General features: G+C 45.0%; 4 protein-coding genes across 4 annotated transcripts; 1 reads left to right on the forward strand and 3 right to left on the reverse strand.

The window, feature by feature from the left end:
• Positions 1 to 497: 497 nt before the first annotated feature.
• Positions 498 to 2778, reverse strand: DEU56DRAFT_917272 (uncharacterized protein; the record flags this gene model as incomplete). The annotated part of the gene is made up of 3 exons (XM_041357970.1): positions 498 to 2152; positions 2202 to 2468; positions 2520 to 2778. 3 exons carry the CDS (start codon positions 2776 to 2778, stop codon positions 498 to 500), a joined length of 2181 nt encoding a protein of 726 aa, XP_041203827.1.
• A 1351-nt stretch (positions 2779 to 4129) lies between these two features.
• On the reverse strand, positions 4130 to 6721 carry DEU56DRAFT_917273 (uncharacterized protein; the record flags this gene model as incomplete). Its single annotated transcript, XM_041357971.1, has 9 exons — positions 4130 to 4223; positions 4485 to 4693; positions 4754 to 5035; positions 5110 to 5823; positions 6083 to 6116; positions 6169 to 6271; positions 6325 to 6530; positions 6589 to 6614; positions 6677 to 6721. 9 exons carry the CDS (start codon positions 6719 to 6721, stop codon positions 4130 to 4132), a joined length of 1713 nt encoding a protein of 570 aa, XP_041203828.1.
• A 1337-nt stretch (positions 6722 to 8058) lies between these two features.
• Positions 8059 to 9725, reverse strand: DEU56DRAFT_917274 (uncharacterized protein; the record flags this gene model as incomplete). Its single annotated transcript, XM_041357972.1, has 2 exons — positions 8059 to 9437; positions 9494 to 9725. 2 exons carry the CDS (start codon positions 9723 to 9725, stop codon positions 8059 to 8061), a joined length of 1611 nt encoding a protein of 536 aa, XP_041203829.1.
• Positions 9726 to 10922: 1197 nt separating this feature from the next.
• DEU56DRAFT_759897 (uncharacterized protein) lies at positions 10923 to 11542 on the forward strand (the record flags this gene model as incomplete). Its single annotated transcript, XM_041350369.1, has 3 exons — positions 10923 to 10987; positions 11044 to 11187; positions 11281 to 11542. The coding sequence occupies 3 exons, from the start codon at positions 10923 to 10925 to the stop codon at positions 11540 to 11542; spliced, it is 471 nt and encodes a 156-aa protein (XP_041203830.1).
• Between the last annotated feature and the right edge of the window lie 396 nt (positions 11543 to 11938).

Raw genomic sequence — 11938 nt, forward strand, 5'->3', positions numbered from 1 at the left:
GCAATATGGTAACAAGAGTCAATTGCCAAAGACCTACCCGTTCTTTCAAATGGGGCAGCACCTCTGGAGCCACCTTTGCGCGATTTGTATCTGATCTCAAGCACCGTGGTGTCCACATAAGGCAGGGAAGAACTTGGTGCCTCCTGAGATATAGAAGGTAGCACCACTTCATTCTAGAATAAATCAACGACGTCAAGAGGAATGCGGGTGGCGCGCCGAGATGAGTTGGTACGATTATGAATCATATGGGGAAAGCAGAGGAGAAGATTGGATGTGTGATTTGCTGTGCTCAATACTCCAAAGGACACATGAGGTATGGAGCTCAAAGGGACAGACTTGGTCCACCACTCATTCCTTTGAGCTCCATGTAAACCCTGATCCTCAGCACTTTGGGGCACAAGAATGTCAACATAAACATGGTTATGTTTATGGATGGGGGCATTCTGCTCGATCACGGGGGCCAAGTAGATCCCTATGCTAAGGACTGGGCGAAAGTCTTAGGTAACCCAGATGTAGCTGTCAATGTCCACCGATATGTTGATTTCTTTAGGAATATCCATGTCAAGCTCCAGGTCCAGGGAGATCCGGTGGTTTGTGAACGGATATGCCCCATACACAAAGAGAGTCTCGTATATATCAGCATTCTCTGAAACCAGCTGATTGGCATGTTGCAGCATTTCAGATGCTCCCATGATACGCACGTCACTGGCAACAACTGTTCTGTCATCAGGAAATAGGGAGCAACGTGACAGACTGTAGCCTTCATTATTCCAGCGAGAAACCTGCAAGCTGGGATCATATGTATCAGATACTCCAATACCCATTATGCAATTCAGGGTGTCCACTGGAGGGCCCAAACAGAACATCTGGGAGAAGCTGGGGAGAATCCTGTAACCGTAGTCTCTGAAGAGCATGGATGACCCTAGCGCACTAATCCAAGCATTGCGGGATGAAGACCAGATCTCACCAGCATCCATGATGGGACGCATGGACTCCAGGGTAGGTCCACCCCAGTATTGATCAAATCTTGGATCAAAAGGCCGCCATCTGGATGGTCTGGTGCCCGTATCGCGGATATGAGTACCGGAGGTCAATGAATGGGAATCCAAGAGCTGCTTTAGATTGTCTGTCATCCGGTCACTCCGGATCAAGTTCCTGATTGGATTGTGGTCTTCAGAATCAGGATCCAGACCCTCATCATTCTGGGTTCCATTCCCTGGTGCTTGACCAGAAGATGAGATGCTGGTTGTGGTACGGGTTAAGTTTGGACGGCAGTTTGGGCAGTTGTATAATATAGTGGCAAGCTGAGTCACTATGACCTGGTGATTGTGAGCCATCTGCGGAGGTGCTTCCATTCTGGTTTCCAATGCAGCCTTGGAGATACGATCGGTTGGGTCCCAATTATCTGGAAGATGGCCGCCAAGATATAGATAGTGATGCCACTGGTGTCTACAGCTGAGTTTCACCATCTCAAAAATTCTGAGACGAGTGGTATGTCCACAGGGTATGGTTGGGCGCTGCAAACTGCCATCTACATAGTGGCTCAACCCTTTGTCTAGAAAATGCTCCAATATGGAACAAGCAATTGGCCCACAGTCACAATTTGATGCTCGTGGTAGGCGGAATCTAGGATCTTCATGAACGTGTACAGCGGAAGGATCTCCATGAGGCCAGCCATGCAAGATGGCCAAGCGTTTCCAGTACGATGGACCATGCCATTCCTCCCAGTTACTTTGTGGACTGACTCCAGGTCTGGCCTCTGAAGTCACATGGCGTCCCAAAATATGAGCACTTTGACGGTGATAATCAAAGATGGCTACACAGTAGTGCTGGGATATATCCAAGATGAAGCCAACCTGGGCCACGGGATGTTTCTGAGAAGGAGGCACAAAGTGCCTTTGCTGAAAAGTCCGTATTTCATTCAAGTGTGGCATCTGACCCAAATTGTTAACTATTGGAGGGGCCACAGCCATTATATCGGCATACTGCAAAGGGCCTAGTCCACATGTGGGATACCACTTGGTCATTAGGAAGAAATTAAGGACTGCGCCCCCAACAGGCATCTGAGGATTCAACGTGTGAAGCTGCTCAAAGCAGGAGCCCATAGGGTGGGGCGTGCCAAGTTCAACATCGGGTCTACATCTGCTACAGCCTTGATTAGATGGGCTTGGAGTCTGGTATTTTTTGAGTCATTCATTCACCTGGAGATTCCATATCATCTTGGGGCTCAGAAGTTGCAGATGAATCGTCAGCCAGATGAGATCTGGTCCATGCTGGACCACATTCCTCCAAGCTTTCAGGGCGATAATCATCAGCACGATCTTGATCTGACTCTGACAGTGGGCCTTCTGGTGTACCAGCATCGGATGACTCCTCATGTCTTTGCATGTATTCTTCCAGAATATCAAACAAATCATCGCAGATGGGATGAGAATGTCTGATTCTTGTATCAGAACCAGTGACAACATCTAATCATGATTCATCAGAAGACCATAGAGTAGGAAGAATTTTATCATCACCAGCATCAGATCTCATTTCTGAGCTCTCCTCTGATGGAAGCTCCAACTGAAGCCATGAACTTTGAACAGAGGACCTGCCAAAGTTCAAGCCATCTTCAGATGTCTCTGTTTCGCGTGTGGGTGAAGCGGAAGTTGATGGTGATATGTAGATTCCATGATTTGTGCGATCAGAGCTGCCATGCAAGTCAGAATCTGAAGATAGCTGCATATCCAGCCATGCTGAAGTATGCTGGGGTGAATATGGTTGGGATTCGGACATATCTGTGACTCCGTGGTGGAATATATGCAGTGGACACTGAAAATTGATAAACAGTTTTTTGCCAGGTATTAAGAGTTAAAGATTACCTAGCAGTTAGTCACTGTTTATAGGATAAGAGAGCACGGAATTGGTGCACAGTTAAGTTGGGCTTTTAGAGACTGATTTTGATATGACGTAGTACAGTCTAAAACAGGCACGTGAGCAATCAAGATTTGGCTAAAGTGCAGGCTAACAGATAAAGAATGAAAACACTGATACGATTTGTCCACAACTTCAAGCTTCTGCACTAGCACCCAAAACAATTTGAAGATGTCACAGCTGCCCAAGGGCATGTCCCAAAAGAAATTCGATGACTTACCAACTACACGTACAATCCGTGAGTCAGTTGCTGCACTTTTATAACTTTGTTTCTGATTCAGAGAAAATAAACTAGTTTATCAACTTGATTCAGATGAAGAAGGGGAGAAAAAAACCGAATACAAAGTTGGACAAAGGTGTGTTTCTTCTAGGAGGATGCTTAGCATGAATTCATATGCAGGTCTGATTCATCTGAGTCATGTTGCACATAGCGTTTCAGTGTATGCCCCCAAAAAAGGGCGCAAGGGAGTGGATCTCGATGATTTATGGTATGGAATCATTGAATGTATCCGTGTAGACAAGCGTGCAAAGGCTTCAGAGGTCTGCATCCATCAACAGCTAGCATATCATAATTTCACAATCATTTCTTTCTTTATAGGGGTCAAGATTCGTTGGTATTGGAGGGCAGACTATGAAGACCCACTTTTTAAAAAGGCTTCTCAGTCAGACTCCAGATTATTGTGCATGGGACGCCAAGAACTATTGGAGTCAGATATGTTCATCTGGGAAGAATCCAAAGTATTAGCTGGTGAGAACAATCCGCAGCTTTTGTAGTAGATCTGCACGACCAACCAAGATTTGTTATTAAAGTTCAAGGCACCATCCAAGTGGTCAAGTCCGATGACATGTCTGGAGTACAAAAGCCTTGGTGTTCAAATGAATTTTACACACGCTGGTTTGCAAGTTCTTCAACTCCCATACTTCAGGTCTGTCATGAGCTCCAAGAGGTTGGGAACATAATTGACCAACATCTGATCATAGGATGATTTAATCCACCTCTCTTGTATCTCCGCATGCAACAAGCCTTTCAGTCCTGACAAGGAGATCCAAAGATTTTGTCTGAATTGCAACCGCTGGTATCATACAAGATGTCTCAGAGTCCTGTCGCCAACAGACTCTATCAAATCTCATCTTCCAGAAACTAAAGTTCATGCAGACCACTTGGTGGATGAACTTTTCAAAGCACTCATTTGCTGTCCTATTGAACGTGGAATTACAGCTGGAGTATCTGGGAACGGATGGGCAATGCATCAGGCACGTGAGTGGCACAGTCAGTTGGTAGGCCAAGGCCATCGTCTGCCTGTAGACTGGACCATGCATATGGATCAGATTGACACAAGATGGATTGTACCCACACAACGGTTGGCCCACACTATCTATTACCAATGTCCTACCTGCCCAAGATATTGGCTGTAAATAGCAAAGTACAGAGGACTCAACAATCCAACATATACCAGACCATAGACTAAGACCTCATTTGTAAAAGTTCAAATAGAACTTTGAAACCAACTTCAGACTGTTCTTGAAGTTTGACCGTTCCCCTCTGCCTTTTCATCCAATAGACATACTTGACTATCACATGCATGTCATTCTTGATCTGCTTCTGCCAATCATTCAATACGATCAGATCTACAGCAACAGCAACAGCAACACCATGGATGAGGCATACCTCAACATCTCTAGAGGTCATAGCCTTGCCAACCTGCAATTTTATATCATTTTGAAGTGCAGGCGATCTGGCCCAATCACGCCCAAGGTACTTGAAGAATGTAAGAAACTGTAATGGCGACACATCATTATGATCAGAACTCGATGAAATGAGGAAATGAGAACCCACTCTGTCACTCCATTTCCAATTCTCAGATTCCTGAGCAATCTGACACGATTGAGCCACTTTTGACATGTTTGCAGGCAGTGTCTCAGTGATCCTGGACCTGGTACTGGGACCAGGATGAGGCATTGGGGATTCATCTGAGATCTCCATATGTCTCTCATCATTGTTCTTTGCTCTCTCCTGCAGACTACACTTTTGAGACACTTTTGAACGTGTCACCCTTGCTTTTTCCTTGCCCTTGTTCAACATTCGACTCTCATTGTTCTGGCCAGATGGGACTTGTATCTGAGAAGGTGGGTTAGAATACATCAATTGCTATCCGAACCAAACCAAACGTGGAAATGAGAAAGAATACTCACAGGTACCTTTGAACTGGATTTGGATTTGGATTTGGATTTGACTCTGGATCTGGGTGCATTGGGTATGAATGTGACTGAATCATAGGAAAACTTGGTATCGTGACTCTTGGTAAAAACCAAAGTGCCTTTGGATGTTTTGCTAGTGATCAGAGGTTTTTGAGCAGATTCATCAGGACTGGACATAGAGGGTGATGGAATAGGTGAAGACCGTTCAAGATCTATCCTGGAACAGGAAGAAGAAGAGATAGCAGACATCTGTAGATCATCCTTTGATAGAAGCAGTGTGCCTGGAGGAGTGAGTATAGACGCCACAGATTCTTCTAGGTGGTTGGAATCCACTGGCAAAGATGCATCGTTCCCTGGCAAGTCTGGACATGAATCAGGAGTGGCCAGAGATGCATGTCCAAGTGAACTATTGGCATCTATAGCCTGGTCCACATCCATATCATATGAAGAATCTTCTGGATATGAATCAGGGGTGGCCAGAGATGCATATCCAAGCGAACTATTGACATCTACATCCTGGTCCACATCCATATCATATGGCAAATCTTCTGAAAACAATGGGGAGTTGGAGCTTGGTGTACCATAATTAGATCTTATTTCCATAACACATGGAGGTGCAACAGCAGCTGCTGCAAGGTCTGATGATGTCTGGCCTGGTTCAGATGGTTTCTTGTTCGAGAAAACATGAAGCCTTTTGGCAGGCTGCGCCTAATGGAAAGTTTAGTATGGCTTCTCGATCATAAAGCAAGAAACTTGCCGGCAACAGTGACAGTGACATAGATTTTGCAGAACGCGGATGCAACCTTTTCAACAAAAAGATAGACAAATCCAGAGCAGAAACATCATTCTCTGCTGGTATTCTTAAGTGCTTCTTCGGAGACTCCAGTGCCGCGCTTGGAGTTGCCTGTAGTTGTTATGTCAGCCACAGCCACTTGATTAACCAGTTGAGATACAAAAGAGTAAGCACCTGGTTCAACGATGCCAGATCTAAGAGGGTATTCCTGCTATGTTTAGAAACAAGACATATGATCAAAATCAATTTGGACCGCTTACCTATCTGCCAAAGCACCAGATTTTCTGGTAGGTGTTGCTACAGCCAGGAGAGAGTCTGGCGGGGAAGTCTTTAATCTCAGGACCTGGCCAAGCTCTTTCATTTCTGATTTATATTTTTCAATGACCGGGGTGCCAAATCAGAGTAAGCACGCTAACCTTCAGCATCTTCAGTCATGGGTATTTCTGGAACAAGATCCCTGCTGATGGATATGGCTGATAATCTAGATAAACATCCAGATTTATTCATGCTGCGAAGTTTCATGGGGGATTTGGACTGCATCTGAGGCACCACAATTATGCTATTGCACACTCCTTTGGGTCGACCCCTTGCCTTTCTCACTGCTTCATTAGACGTATAATTCCTGAACCACAATGTCAGCATTCTTTATCCATCAAAACAGAGCATATATAACAGCATACCCTGGCATCTTTTGTTCAGACTTGTCCTGATAATAGGAGAGTATCAGCCATGATTTTGGTGAAGATGAACGGAACAGAATATACTCACCACAGCAACATCACTCTCAATTTCCGGTCTGGTTTGAATCATCATGTTGATCATGCCCTTGCACCACATTTCAGAGCATGGCCCAGGAGACTCTGTATTAGGCTCCAGTGCAATGTTGGCTGCGGTGGCTTACAACATAGCAGCCTGGTATTCTTCAGGATGCTCTGGCAGTTTTCCCCATAAACCTGGAACTACTTGCTTTTCTGCCCAACTATATCAATCTGTTGTGGATCAGAACTTTGATCCTTGAGCAGATGCATATCAGATTTCCAACTCACTGTATGTTTGAGGATCATCTAGAACCCTATTCATCATGAGGGATTTATGACAAGGATTCACAGATCCGCAATAATACATATAAGCCAAGAAAGAGTTCATGATGGGCGATATCCATGTCTCAGCCAGACATTCACTATGGACCTCCTGAATGAACCACTCCCTTATTTTACTCAGTACCAAGAGTTCCCTTCCAAAGATCTCATACTTGGGCTGCAAGAGATCAGGACAGTATGAAGGTCTGGGATGTTCCAGCAGTTTTTGGAAACAGATGACATCATGATTGAGAAATCTCAGGCCATTCCTGTAGTGAGCAGGAATCATGGCCAGCAGTTCATGATCGTGGAAAAGCTCATAAGTCCCGGTATCTGATATGAATTTTCCTAGATGATATGTCGGGATGTCGGAAAAGTTTGTGTGAGCAGGGTTTGACTCATTCCACCACTCATCAAAGTGTTGAAGATCAAAGTGATGTGACAAGGCCATAGAGCTATGTGATAGGAGAGTTTTCCAGATGTAACGTCAGCCAGAAAACAGTCAGATTCAGGATGACCGAACTTTACCTGGTGAGATAGCAGATGACTTCTTGTAAGACAAATGTCTGTTGCCGTTCCTTCTACTGCAATCTGGCACCAGCAGAAATCAGCAGTCGTGTGAATGTCACCTAAAGTCACAACATGTCACACACCGCAGTTTCAAAGTCAGCTTGGAGGGAGCGCAAGGTCAGTTAGCATCAGAGTATAAGGGCAACCATTATTGGTGCTGGAATTTTTTTAGAGAATGCAGCCAATTTTCAATTCCCTGACAGCCGGGGTCTGACCAACCTTGCAGCTTTCCTCATCTAACACTGCTGGAGCACCAGGCAATATATCTGCATGATTTTTGGCCTTTCCACTGTCACACTTGATTCTGCTTTGATTGCTGTAATTCTGCCTCATAAACAAGAAACATTTGTGAAAGTGCCAACTTCTCTGTGGTGGAAGAGATAGCAATCAACTAGATGTCAACTTGGCATATTTCTAAATTGTTTTCTGCCACAGCCTCCACTAGCAAGTCAAAGCATGTTCCGTAATAATGGTCCAGATCAAGATAGCTGATGTACTATGTCAAAGTTCTGCAAACTCTCTGGTCAACTCTAAAATCCTGTCCCATTCCTGAATCCTGGCTTCACGATCAGGAAGAGTCAGATCTGTACGGCTGTGAGCATGTTTGCTATGAGATCCTCTAGGCTCCACCATGATGGAGTTCAGGTTGGGCAGAGAATGAGCAAAAAATGCTGCCACAGTCACAGAACTGTGTGGCGGAGAGAATCCAACATGTAGTGTTGTGATGAGGGTGTTTCTAGCAGCAGATTCAAGAAGATGTTGTCCCAAGCTGCAGTAGAACAGCAGACCCAGCTTCTGCAAACTACGACAGTAGGACAGGATGTGTGATATCCCCCATAGAGTGGCCCTCGGAGCTTCTTCCCAAAATTGCCCTGTGCCCAAGAACAGATGTTTAAGATACGGTAAACTGAGGGCCAAATTCAGCAAGGCATCATCGTCAATCCTACAAGTGCCCAAGTCCTCCAGCTCCAGAGCAGTCAAATAGGCCAGGGCATACAAAGCAGCCAAGCCATGACGAGGAATCTGAAGAACGCTCTCATCCAAGACAAAAAATCCTTCTTCCCATGGCATCTTCAATCTTAACCCTACCAGATCCTCCCAAGCCGGTAATGCATCCTCGTCATCATCAGCTGGCCTGAGAGATATGAGAGCATCAAAGAAATGCAGGACGGCATCTGCTGAGCAGTATTCCTGGTGTACGTTGATGCTCAGTCCTTTCATGGTGATGGGGTGATTAGAGAACAGGGATATGATGGCTGGAAATCCCATGTCAGCGGACATGGCCATTGAATGATTAAGCGTTGGAGGACACTCATCAGGTTCTACCCGGATGTCAAGAACCCTGGTGCGGATGTGATGGTTTGGAATGAGAGAGGTCTGCTTCATGGATGATGATCCAGGGATAATGACAAGGGTTAGGATGGTGAGCCAGCGTAAAGATGATATGGAGGTCATCACTGCGGGTTCCACATAAGACAAGGTAAGATACCGGATGGGGAGGCTAAGGGAAAGGGAATTTAAAACAGTCCTGGTCTCAGATGAGTTGGCAATGTAGACCAGATTTTGCAGATGCGGTAATAAATTGTGGATGTCGGGAGGTAAGAGCATATGAGGCGGAAGTATCAGGGTAGTCAGTCCTGGATGCAGCAGGCTGTCCAGAAATTGGATTAGGCGGTCTCTCTTGTGTTTCAGCTCCACATGGATGAGAAATGGCAGAAGAGAATCCAAAGATCTGATTCGGCCATGCAAAGCCAGCAGGCTCTGAAAAACATGCTTGTATGGGGATCTCAATGCCTTCTTCTCCGGACAGATGGCTTTGACTCTGCGTGCATATGAATAAAACCTTGCCAGATCTGAAGGCTTCAATGTCCTGAGAACCTCTATTTCAAGCATCAGCTGCCAGCATGCTACAGGCTCAGCGACAGTATTGGGTGACCCACCAACTCAAATCCACCATTAGAATCTTGGTGGTTGTAAATAAGATCTTCGGGAAGAAGATGGATGAGAGGTTCCACAGAAGACAGCTGTTTCCATAGGAGGTGAAGTACGGCCTCAGAGATCGTCAAGGATGTTGTGGCTAGTCCAGCAAAAGCACCAAGTCTACCGGAATTCTCTGTGGAAATGGCCGTATAGACCATCTGCAAGATCATAAAAATTATATCAGGCATCTTGAAGATACGATGCATCTCTGAGGGTAAATATTATATATAAGATGGATGAGCTTATGGCGGATGCGACCAAAAATGCACATGGGATTTGCATCAGATCTAGTCCAGAATAAGTAAGTACCATAAGCAATTAGAATGGCGATATTGTTGGATGCAGTAGCCTAATCAACATTTGATTTTTCTGAACACAATAAATCAAGCGTCAGGATGATGGAACTGTGGAATAATATAAGCACCTGGGCATGGAACATACCAAATCATTCATTTTTAAGGTCACAAAACATGGGGGGCCAAAGTTGCATTCTGAGCAACCGCATTCCAGGGTTATTTGAATGTGATCTTCAAGTCCAGCGTGAATGTGCCCCCCAGGGTCGATGGTATATAGGATTATTCAAAAAATGGTTTAATCCACCTCAGAAAATTTCATCTTAAGTGGAGACAGAAGCAGAGACAGACGTCAGGAAGTGGTGACAGAAATGGCGACAGAAAATGCAACAGAAACGGCGACAGAAATGCAGACACCGAGACAGAAATTTGAAAGTGGATATAGAAACCATGACAGACATAGCATCATAAATAAATTATTAGGAGTACGTGAATGACAATAATACAAATTAAATTTTTGCCTCCACACATGAGATCCAATTTCAAGGTCACCAAGGATGATGGACCAAGCGTTGTGACACAAGGAATTTTTTGTGAAATGGTGAGCTTGGTATATGTGAATCACATTCCGCAAAGAGTAGAACACAAGTATGGTACCCAGTAGGTCACACCCTGTACATCATCATGTTCCCAGCGTTTTCACCAAGCAATCACTCTAGAAGGTCAAAAAATGTGGAAGACCCGGAAGATGACCATATGGCTTAAGCACAGTGGGGTCTATTTGTGGGATGGAACAAGCGTCAGGAACCTGTGTTTTATCAGATTTGTCTTGAGTTAGCACCCACATAATAGCATCCTAAGTCAGACGTCAGGTGCACAAGCATCCACATTCTACCATACGAACATCCACACCAATAGTTAGATTTTCTATTTAATCTCAGCCTCTCGCTACCCTTCAGCAGTTCAAACACCCAACTTTACACTATATTCACCAACTCATCCTCAACCACTCAGTCAGCCCATGGCTACCACAAATAACAACTTGGCATTGAAGACTACTCCCTGTGACACCTGCGCTGCAGACAAAACAGAATGTTTCAAGGTTGGGGACTCCCAGGCATGCGGACCATGTATGAAGCGTTGCTCATTCTTAGAGGGTAAGGATCTTGTCTATTCTAACAACTTCTTTCAAGATGCTGATGGGTTTTCATAGGCCCACAGCCGCAGCTCTGTCCTTATATCATGCGAGCGTGTCATCTAAGGTTCCCAGGATGCAAGTCCTGTCAGATAATGAAGCGACGATGCACCAGCTGGGCTGGCGCAGCATGCGTTGCCTGTTCAGCACTCTGCAGTCATGGTAAGTCAGTATTTCGCAAGAATGTCCTAGTGCTGATGTATATAAACCTCTTGCAGTGCCGAAGGCAGATCATACTAAAAATAATACCTATAGCGAATCTGATGGGTCTGGAAGTTCCGATTCATCAGACGATTCAGACCATGTTGTCCTCTTAGATGAGAAGCCATCCGACTGGGTGGAGCCTCCTGCCAAACGGAGGAAGCTTTCTGTTTCCAAAATGGGTCAACTCGAGGACGAAATCAGAGACCTCGAAAAGCACCTCGAGAGGACAGAAGAACTACGTCTCAGGGCAGAACTTGAATGCAAGAAAATCAAAGATCAATTAGAGCTTCTGAGAGCTTGTCGGGCAGTATAGGGGCTGTAGCATATACGTCTAATTCTAGCATCATGTTTACTTGGTGCAATCCATTTACATATCGTCTTGCTGATTTATGTTACATGATATATATACAACTACTGCAAATATCTAGCAAGCTCGTGCAAATTCTGCGTGACACACCTGGGTGTCAGGGGATTGTCCAACACCAAAGATCTCAAACTGGAGCAAACAGTCAAGCAAGTGTCTTCCTGCTATTTTTAAGACATCAGGAATTTTTTGTGAGGGGTTGAGCTGCGTACACCTGGTGGTCAGGAGCTGGTCTGGTACTGGAGGTCCCATGCTGTAGCAAACTGCAAAAAATGTTTCTGCCTACCATTTTAAAGGTCACTGAAGTTGATGTACCAATGTTTGAGACCTCAGGAAAGTTCCATT

Source organism: Suillus clintonianus, assembly GCF_016758775.1.
Source record: "Suillus clintonianus strain FC179 chromosome Unknown DEU56scaffold_103, whole genome shotgun sequence".
NCBI classification, from domain to species: Eukaryota; Fungi; Basidiomycota; class Agaricomycetes; order Boletales; family Suillaceae; genus Suillus; species Suillus clintonianus.